The following is a 10520-nucleotide window of genomic DNA, read 5'->3' as shown; positions in this document are numbered from 1 at the left end:
ATATCCCACGTGACAGAACACAACTTTGTGTTTGTAATGCTGGGTATGTGGAGGACGAGTATCATTTGTTTTTAGTTTGCTCCGGTTAAAACAAGCTGCGGGTGGATCACTTACCATAGAAATATTGTGAATATCCGACCAAACAAAAATTTAAAATCATTTTGTCTACAACTGATTGTAAATAAATTGAACGTCTATCTATCTTTATCTATCAAGCGATGTCACTTTGTAGTACACGATTGACAGAACAATAACAGCTGTGTACATTACGTCCATTGTAATACAAAGGTAACTATGGGCCGATGGCCTACACTTACGAAATAAACCGAATTGAATACGATGACATGCATCAACCAAGTCAGCGAGCATGAGCACCCAGTCCCGTTTGTCGCCTCTTACGACAAGCATAGTCGCCTCTTACGGCAAACATGGGTTGCTGAAGACCAATTCTACCCCGGATCTTCAAGGGTGGAGCCAGTTAAAATACCGTCCTGGCGTGTGTTGTTTCTTTACATAAATACAGAATACTATGTGATGAAATGAAGAGACAAAGTAGATAACATATAAAATACTGATAGAGACAGGTAAGACCTAGAGCTACAGACAATGAAACCTGGATGCAGCGATACCTTGATCTTCATTACGACATGATGTCAATTACTGGATTGTCTGGTCAAGACTCGATTATCTACAAATATTTACATATATCTGTAATAGTGATGAGTGCGGCGTTAAACAACAAACAAACAAACAAACAAAGAAGACCAATTCTAACCCGGATCTTCATGGATTGTAAACTTGTAACACGCGAGGAACATGTCCCTAACATGACGTATCTTTCACCTGTTTCATGGCCACGAGGCCTGAAGTACGAAATAAACATGATTGATTTATTGATGTCTTATATACACGCACAACGGTCGAATAACCTTTCGAAAAACGTATGGCACTGCGCTAAAATTGATATTCTAAGTGGTCACTTTCAAAGATACTTCTTACAACTCAGAATGGTAGCGTCTGTTGAGGATGTTGTCAATAACAAACGATCATCTATTATATCAACCACATCACATTCCCAGTGTGATGGGTCTATTCATCGTCATGGATTCTTCACCTCAGAATGCCCAGTAAAACCAGTGAAATAAGAGTATAGAAATTATTCACGAACCACTTGTCGTTAATGTAAATGTAAATTGATGTTGGCGTATTTTCTGATGTGACAAGGACTTGGTCTATATCGTCAGAGTGTTGTCCCAATCAATAGTGTTTATCAATATTGCCAAATGATGTACGTACACGACGCCTAAAATAAGCCCATTTGTAGCGGACTGGGTCTGCGATAAGGAGCAGCGCTGGGACCATGTGGCTTTTTCCTTGGATGTCCTGTTTTCTGATAGTCCACCAAATCAAAGGTAACCATTGTTTTTAGCATAGATTTCCGGTCTTACCTTGATCAGGTGATCAGGAGTGTGGGCTGCACGTGCACACTATGCAAAGCGTGAAATTTGGCGGTGTGTTGCACGTGCATACCATACAAAGCGTGATATTTGGCGGTGTGTTGTACGTGCATACCATGCAAAGCGTGATATTCGGTGGTGTATCCATTCCATGCCATGTGTGATATTTGACTGTGTACCTCACGTGCATCCATGTAAAGAATGATATTTATTGAGTTGGTGTGTTAGAATGTAACGTCACATCAACAAAATATCAGCCATATCGTGACGAGAAGTTTTACATTACTAATACCTATCTTTAGACTTAATAAAAACCTTTCATCAACTAGAATATCACAGATTCGGTTTGAAATTAGTTGAAATAAACATGTGGGATAGGAGATAAAAAGGGGTGTCACAGATTTGTTGAGCGCTGCTTCGCAGCAGCATCGGCCATGGTGTTAACAATGATTCCAACATAGTCGGGTAACCAACAAAAGACGATGTCATATTGGCCAGTTGCGAGATAATGAAGTGGATGAGGGTGTTTACAAGGCATATTTGAATTGTTTATGTTTAGATTGGGTGTTGATATATTTTAGTGCTGTTAAAATGGCGTTTGCTTCTGTTGTGAATATGGTATTCTTATCTGGTAATCGTGAAGATACTGTTCTGGATGCAGTGACAGTGGCACTAGAAACTGTGCCACCATCCTTGGGTCCATGTGTAAATATAGATTTTATAAGTGCCCATCTGTATCAATGTGGGGGACTCCAGAACTCTGCTTCACACGTACCATGTGGGGAATTGAACCCGGGCCTTCGGCGTATTGAGTAACCGCTTCAACCACTTGGCCACCCAACCGTCCCCCTGGATCAAAGTTGGTTGGTTGGTTTGTTGTTTAACGTCGCACTCAGCAATATTCCAGCTATATAACGGCGGTCTGTAAATAATCGAGTCTGGACCAGACAATCCAGTGATAAATATCATGAGCATCGATCTACACAATTGGGATCGATTACATGCATCAACCAAATCAACGAGCCTGACCACCACCTGATTTCTGAAGACCCTGGCTCAAAAATTTGATGCGAGTGAAATATTAAAAGACGTACTTGTAAAACCTTCTAAACATGTTTCGCTTTAATTAACCTTACAAGTTTAATTCTCATGGATCAGTGTACCCTCACGTGTCATTCTCAACTCCCTGGGGAGTAAAGAACTCAAACTGCATCTAAGGTGCTAGAAGGTTAACACTCATGTCTTCATTCTGTCCACAAAAACTAGGAGTGACTGGGCCAATACTAAAAGCTCGTTTCCCGGTAAGTAAGTCGTGTGACATACACGTCCGTTCCTGTTTCAGCATCTAAGGAATTTACAGTCCACTACACCGTCCCGGATGTTGAGACGAATCAGGCTGACGCACAGGCTCTGTGCGCAGCATCCGGGTATCACCTCGCAACCATACCTGATGCGCAGACCATGGAGTTCCTTGAAGACTTTCTCATAGAGTAGGTAGTTGTATTGCTGATATGTGCGTGCGCTGAGCGAGTACGCATTTATGCCACTTGTTGTATGCGGAGTTAAACAACAAACAAATAAAACACTATTGTAAAAATGTTTTGGTAACAAAAGAAAGTATACACCTGTGTTTAATTGTGGCTAAAATGAACAATAAAAAATGATTATCAATGGTGATGTATTTGCTGCGGGTATCATGGTTGTGTTTTGATCTTTACGTTTGCAGTGTTCAGGCGATTGTTGTCAGCCTGGTAATATTTTGGTAAGGGTTGCAATAGTTTGGTCAAATCCAGTTTTCAAATGTTTACTTTCTTTTCCCCGGCAGTTAAGTCTGAATGCTTTGAATTGAGACTTAAGAAACTTCAAATAGATAGTCAAATAATTATTGAAAGGGTTATGTAGCTTTTTTTGTGTTTGATGTGAGCATTTACTTACTGACCAATGACTAGTCGGGAAAGTAACATAACCTGGGAGATGTTGACATGTTGTCTGATCTCAAACAAGCGGTTTCTTCTTTTGGAGAATCTGATAATAAACAAAGTTATCGGTATTTATTGAATTACGTCTATCAAAACAAAAGGATAGGGGTATCGACGTCAACTTTTGATATTTTGAAAAGCCATTTGTTTGTTGTGGAACGTCGCAGTCAACTAAAATTCAGCGGCCTGTAAATAATCGTGTCTGGGTCAGACTGGGTACGTTGACAGTCACGGCATTGCGCCAAACCCCTAATTGTCGCTTCCTAACACCAACATGTCGGTCACTGGGGACCTATTCCGACGCGGCAAAACAAACAACAGCAGTAAAAACAACAACAACAACTACAATGACAATACTACTACTAGCACTAATAAGAATAATAATAGTATTGTTGTTGTAGTTGTAGGTGTTGTTTTTGCTGCTACTACCACTACTACTACTAATCCTACTACTACTAAGACCCGTGAAGATTCCTATGCTTGTCGTAAAAGGCGACTAACAGGATCGGGTGGTCAGGCTCGCTGACATGGTTGATGCATGTCATCGATCCCTATTGCGTGGATCGATGCTCATGATATTAATCACTGGATTGTCTGGTCCAGACTCGATTATTTAACAGACCGCCGTCATATAGCTGGAATATTGTTGAGTGCGGTGTTCAACAACAAACAAACAAACAAACAAAACTACTAAGACCCGTGACGAACCGGGGTAGAATAGGTCTTCAGCAACCCATTCTTGCCGTCAAACGCGACTATGCTTATCGTAAGATCCGACTGACTGGATCGGGTGGTCAGGCTCGCTGACTTGATTGATACATGTCATCGATCCCAATTGCGTAGATCGATGCTCATGATGTCAGTCACTGGATGGTCTGGTCTAGACACGATTATTTACAGACCGCCGTCATATAGCCTGCATATTGCTGAATGCGGCGTTAAACAACAAACAAAACAATGGACAACCCAAGCTCCACATGGGGGTATCGGTGGTGAGAGTGTATTTCGTTCTGTTCTACCAGGTACACCTGCTGAATTTGCAATAAACTCACTGTACATGTTCTCCACTGTGTAGCGACGTCGGGTCTGCCTACTGCACTGATGCCTGGATAGCCCTCGAGTACGAAGCCAGCAGTGGGCAGTTCAAATGGCCGAATGGCGAAGAAGCGGAATACACCGACTGGTCTGGACTTTCTAGTGAACCAGATCAAATGAATGCTGGCGAAGTTTGTGTTCGGCTGGCATTGTTGTCTGCCGATGTTTATACTTGGAGGACAACAGCCTGTCACATGCCGTACTTTCCTATTTGCGAAAAATGTACGTATTAACCAGTGTTTTGAATGGGTACCCGGTAGGATGGGATGGCAATGTGGCTGTTAACCTTCTAGCGCCTGACAGGCAGCTTGGGCTGTATACGCAACAGGGAGCTGAGAATGATTCTTGAGTGCACACTGATCCAGTGACCGAGATAATAATATCGCTTTGAGCAATTATAAATGGCCGGTTATTATAATGATTATTATTATACACATTTCTGGGGGTTTTCTTACCATGTCGGTTTAGTACTATTGACCCAATTCACAGTCAGTCTGAAAGTTTGAGTTTGGAGCTACTGATTTTGTTTAAAATTTGAAATTTCTTTGGTGCTATTTAAGAAATTAACGACTCGTTGTACGATAAACAACGACCACGAGTCGTTTTTTTCATATATAAGATATCAATATGATGTAGAGCTCCTTAAAGGATGATGGTGAAATGTACGAGCTTCATAGATACCCATTCGTATTTTAATTATAATGACTCCCTGAATAGAATCCGACCTCGGCAATATCGGACCGTTTTATGCACAGGTGGGTACTCCCGCATATCCTCGCAGTCCTCATGTCAATTACCTGTACCTTTTCTCCCAATGCCGATTGTCATATGTCCACCCTTTTGGATGCGATCGTTTGTCCACCGCGCTCATCTTCGTTGCCGAGCAACACCTATGGGGGACAACTCACTATAGACACTCCCCTCTCAAAAATAACATCTTCCAATATTTGACGTAATCTAGTTGCGACCGCATGTTCGAATCTCCAGATGTGACGTCACTTTGCGTTCTTCATTGTTCTCTGCGATTTATCGCGTAGCTATCTTATATTATTACTTGCCCGTGAAGAGATCACCCGTTTAATAAACATACAGCTTTATTACACATTGTGTAATACCAAAACGCGTGCTTATGTACTCTCGGAACACGTTTCACGAACAAATATTGAAAGCTCTCAACATCCCTTGGCGTATTCAACGACATTGTGTGTGGAGATGATAGATCACTGAGAGGAGCTTATGCACACTCGATGACCCCAGCAACCTTGTTGCTAGGCTGACGTCACATGGCATTGTTTCGCCGATGGATCTTGCAACAAAATTCAACAAATTACGTCATCGGGTATTGTGACGTGATTGTAAACTTTGAGGTGCAAGGCCCCATCCACAAGGCGATCGTACTCTAGCGCAACGACAGTCGTTAGTCTAAGTTAAATTATGTGAGTTGTGATAGCCTTAGCACTACGATCATTTTGTGGGACGAACGCCTGAATTCTAAAGGTGGACCATTGTATGATATTAGATTCATACGTTTCAACTTTTGATTGTTTGAAGTATTATTCTGTTAAACTCAATTGGATTATGCCATGGATCGTGTAGGCGTCAGCCTATTTACACTCAACAGTATAATTCTAAAAACATTATAAATGACAAGTAATAAATAAAATACTAAACTCGCTCTCGTGTAAAACCAATTTTATGAAACTCGTGAATAGTTGTGGTATCTGACTCGCTTTCGCTCGTCAGATACCAGAACTATTCACTCGTTTCATAAAATTGGTATTACACGGGAGCTCGTTTAGTATTCTATATTTTACGTATAACGTCTCGGAGTTCGAAACAATGGTATGACGTCACGTTCATCAGAAATAACACTGACGATATGACGTCATTACATAGGCAACGTTGTACTCGAACAGTCGGTAGTGTCCTGATACATCCATAGTATGGATGAAGTTGCCAATACAGTGAAAAGGGAGATGCACACACATGCTTCTTCCAAACCCCCTACCCCTTATCATCAAACGGCCACCCGTGAAGACCCGGGGTAGAATAGGTCTTCAGCAACCCATGCTTGCCGTAAAAGGCGACTATACGCGTCGTAAGAGCGACTGACAGGATCGGGTGGTCAGACTCGCTGACATGGTTAATGCATGTCATCGATCCCAATTGCGTGGATCGATGTTCATGATGTCAGTCACTGGATTGTCTGGTCACGCTCGATTATTTAACAGACCGCCGTCATATAGCTGGAATATTGCTGAGTGCCGCGTTTAACAACACACAAACAAACAAACAAATACAAACGGCCAATCATTACTAACTACAGTATCAAACGCGCTCTAGACATTGTGTCTGATCATTGTTTTGTGTGAAATATACCGTCTCAAACATCAGCTGACCATATCAGGAGATGTGTAGCTGGTATTATGCCTGTAGTCCTCGCTACTTGAAATAGAATCACGAAATATCGCGATAATTAATTAACGAAAATAGCTGCTGGTGTCCTGATAAGTGAACACAAGCAATTCCTGCGGCAAGGAATATTTGTTACAGTAATGACAAAATGTGCTAAGTGTGCCTTTCAAGAAATAGCGATAAACTTGAGTTTTGATCAGGTGTTTTAGAACAGTACAGTAACTGGAACATATGCACACATCGTTAATAAGTAATGGTGATATTTCGTGATTATATACCTCCAAACATGGTAACATGGTTTATTATTCTAGCATATTTTATAACAGTACATTAACTTTAAAGTAACATAAATACATTGATTGCCATAATCAGCAGACAGATAGAGGCTTGCAGTTTAGCGAGTCTTTTTCATGCAGCTCCATCCAATAAACAATGTAATATTGACGTATTATTCCTGGAGAAAATGACCAGAAGTGATGAGCCATACTTGTATTAATCATGTGTTCTGTTCTCTTCACAGGTATAACAAACTACATCGACCTCGTCCCCAGCCTCAACTTCGTCAACACGACGATGCTCGACATCATCCAAGTAGCCTCCCCTATAGAGTGCGCTGCTAGGTGCATGGAATTGTTCCAGTGTGACAAGATGACGTATGTCAACCACCAATGTTCCATCTACTCCTACAACATAGCCACGTGTTCCACCATGCAACTGAAGATAGACCTCTAGCAAAAAATGTTCTCGGATGTGTTACTGATGGACATATTTTCGCTGTACAGAGTTGCGACCTTTCCGTGTGCCAGAACACTATGACCATAGGTTCGAATCCCAGGTTCAGTCTGATGATATTTCCAGGTTTGTCAGCACCATACCTGTGCTCGTGGGTAAACGTCGGATCCTGCGTCATTCCTGGCTTGTCAAGTTAACACGTTGTGATATAACTGAAATACTGTAGTTCAAAACGGCGTTAATCTCATTTCTTTCGAATCCCCCAAGAGAACAATCTAATTTGTACGACATTTTGAAAAGGAAACTTTTCAAAGTCTCCTATAAGATGTACATGTGTTTTTTTTTAATAATTCAAAATTATATCAAGCATACTGTACCATGACGTGTTGAATGGGGCATCCTTGTCATATGCATGGAACAGTGCTTAGTGTGGCGTTCAACAAGAATAAATCATATACACACCTAGAAGTTCAAGTTGTCGTGTAAATATATATAAGTTTGAGTATCTACCATGGTATTTTATCCTGTGGGAATCTTGCTAGTAGTAGTAGTAGTAGTAGTAGTGGTAGTAGTAGTAGTAGTAGTAGTGGTAGTAGTAGTAGTAGTAGTAGTAGTAGTAGTAGTAGTAGTAGTAGTAGTAGTAGTGAGTGAGTGAATATGGTTTTACGCCGCTTTTAGCAATATTCCAGCAATATCGCGGCGGGGGACACCAGAAATGGGCTTCATACATTGTACCCATGTCGGGAATCGAAACGGGTCTTCGGCGTGACGAGCTTACGCTTTAACCACTAGGCTACCCGACCGCCCAAGTAGTAGTAGTAGTAGTAGTAGTAGTAGTAGTAGTAATAATAATGGGAGGGCTTGGTTAGATGATAGAATTGTCTTGTGCACTCGTCTTGTGAAGCAAGTAAAGACTCATGATGAAAACAATGCATTCCACAGTTTTCTTAAACGAGCCAAGGATGTGGGACATAATCATATACTGGACCGCAAAAGAAACGTCACCCCAAGTAACATTGCATGAAAAGTTATTGGGTAATTTTTGTCAAAGTTTCTAAAATTTAACATTACCTTGTCCAGAAAAATGAAATTTGATGATAAAAAAACAAAGCAGATGACAATAAAACCGATCGCCCATACGCATCATGGCAACGGCCATGGTAGCCCGATGCACGTGAGTTCCGTGCAAATTGAAATGCGCACTCGTTCCCCCATTTCTTGCCCTATAAAAATCCACCCAGATCGGATAACATTCATTCGTTATTAAATTGCTACCACATGCCAAGATTGACAACAAATCAGCGACACCAAGCCCTTGGACGATTACAAGTTGGACAAACCACCCGACAAGTAGCTAATGCATTTCAAGTCCACGTAAGGACCATATACAGGCTCCAGCAACGGTACCAGACCACCAACACTACAGATGACCGACAACGTAGTGGAAGACCAAGGGTCACCACCAGACGTCAGGATTGTGCGACAGCATCTTCAAGATTACTTTGTTACTGCTGTGGAAACTGCTCGACAGACCATGGGGAACAAACAAGCGACACATAAGTGCGAAAACGTGCGTCGACGATTGACGAGCAGACCCTTCCACTGTCACAGGCCACACCGAGGACCCATTCTGACACCACGTCATCGTCGGGACCGTCTTCAGTGGGCAACACAGCACCAGCATTGGCGCCACCAGCAGTGGAGAAGAGTCCTCTTCTCAGACGAGAGCAGTTACTGTATCTAAACAGCAGATGGCAAAGAGCCTGGCGACGCCGTGGTGAACGTTATTCGGATGCTTGTGTTGTTGAGAGAGATTCGTGGGGTTTTCCGGGCATCATGGTGCGGGATTGAATTGGTCTTGCACAGAGGGTTGGCCCTGTGGTCTTCCAGAACATCGGTCCAGGGAGAGGCAATGGTGCCACAGCAGCTCGGTACAATGATCAAGTCTTAAGACCACACGCAATACCTCATTTGGCACGTCGCCGCAACTACGAGTTTCAGCATGATAACGGCCGTGCCCATACTGCGAGAGCAACAAGAGACTTCCTCCAGCAGAATGGCATCAGAATCATGCCGTGTCCTGCCCTCAGTCCCGATTTAAATCCCATTGAGCACCTGTGGGACGAGATTCAAAAACTTCTGAATGACGTCCGACCAAGGCCGACAACTGCAGCTGAACTGCGTCAGGCGTTCCTCAAGTGCCTATGGCCTCCATCAACCGCCTCATCCATTCCATGTATCGACGTTGCACGGCAGTTATCAATGCACATGGCGGACACACGAGATACTGACTTGTGATGCCATTTTCTCACAGACTAGTGTTGTGTTTCACTTTAAGAACATTTGACACTTTAATTTCAACCTTGATGATCAGTTTTGCCAAGTTTCATCGTTTTAATATGTCTCAAAGTATGTGTTACAGTGTTTGGACAAATAAGGTTTCTCATATATTTATCCTTGGTGACGTTTCTTTTGCGTGTCAGTATATAATCGCAATGTCAATGTTGATATTGTTGATGGTTCCGTACTGCTTGGCGGTACAGAAACGAGTATCAGACAAGAGAAAAGCTATATCAAATCGGCACAGACTCAGTTTTTCAAGGAGAGACTATCTGAACGACCACTGCACCGAGTTTATGTGCAGTGGTTTGAGAGGATCAGCAACTCTGCAGAGTCCTTGCTTGGATGAGTCGGCTGGCCTGAAAAGTGAAACAGAAGGCTTTCTGTTTGCTGTTCAGGAACAGTCATTCGAATGTATGATTTTGCATCAAAATGTAAATATAAAATTAGATTATGCAATAAATTTAATGAGACTGTCCACATTGTAACACATTGTCAGTGG

At 42.1% G+C, this 10520-nt stretch overlaps 1 protein-coding gene across 1 annotated transcript; it reads left to right on the top strand.

The window, feature by feature from the left end:
• Window positions 1-1223: 1223 nt before the first annotated feature.
• Window positions 1224-8139, top strand: LOC124124527. Its single transcript, XM_046487711.2, has 4 exons — window positions 1224-1412; window positions 2800-2947; window positions 4512-4753; window positions 7467-8139. Exons 1-4 carry the CDS (start codon window positions 1361-1363, stop codon window positions 7676-7678), a joined length of 654 nt encoding a protein of 217 aa, XP_046343667.2. The 5' UTR covers window positions 1224-1360; the 3' UTR covers window positions 7679-8139.
• Window positions 8140-10520: the final 2381 nt, after the last annotated feature.

This window comes from Haliotis rufescens, unplaced genomic scaffold, assembly GCF_023055435.1.
Source record: "Haliotis rufescens isolate VD_foot unplaced genomic scaffold, xgHalRufe1.0.p SCAF_43, whole genome shotgun sequence".
Lineage (NCBI taxonomy): Eukaryota > Metazoa > Mollusca > Gastropoda > Lepetellida > Haliotidae > Haliotis > Haliotis rufescens.
Note: the sequence above shows the minus strand (reverse complement) of the source record. Positions and strands in the feature narration are given on the sequence as shown.

What these genes read in the sequence shown, in the direction of transcription:
- LOC124124527 (XM_046487711.2), top strand. Translation starts at nt 1,361, where the DNA reads ATGTGGCTTTTTCCTTGGATGTCCTGTTTTCTGATAGTCCACCAAATC. An exon ending in GATAGTCCACCAAATCAAAG is followed by an intron (nt 1,413 to 2,799) that starts GTAACCATTGTT and finishes TTCCTGTTTCAG; the next exon opens with CATCTAAGGAATTTACAGTC. An exon ending in CTTGAAGACTTTCTCATAGA is followed by an intron (nt 2,948 to 4,511) that starts GTAGGTAGTTGT and finishes TCCACTGTGTAG; the next exon opens with CGACGTCGGGTCTGCCTACT.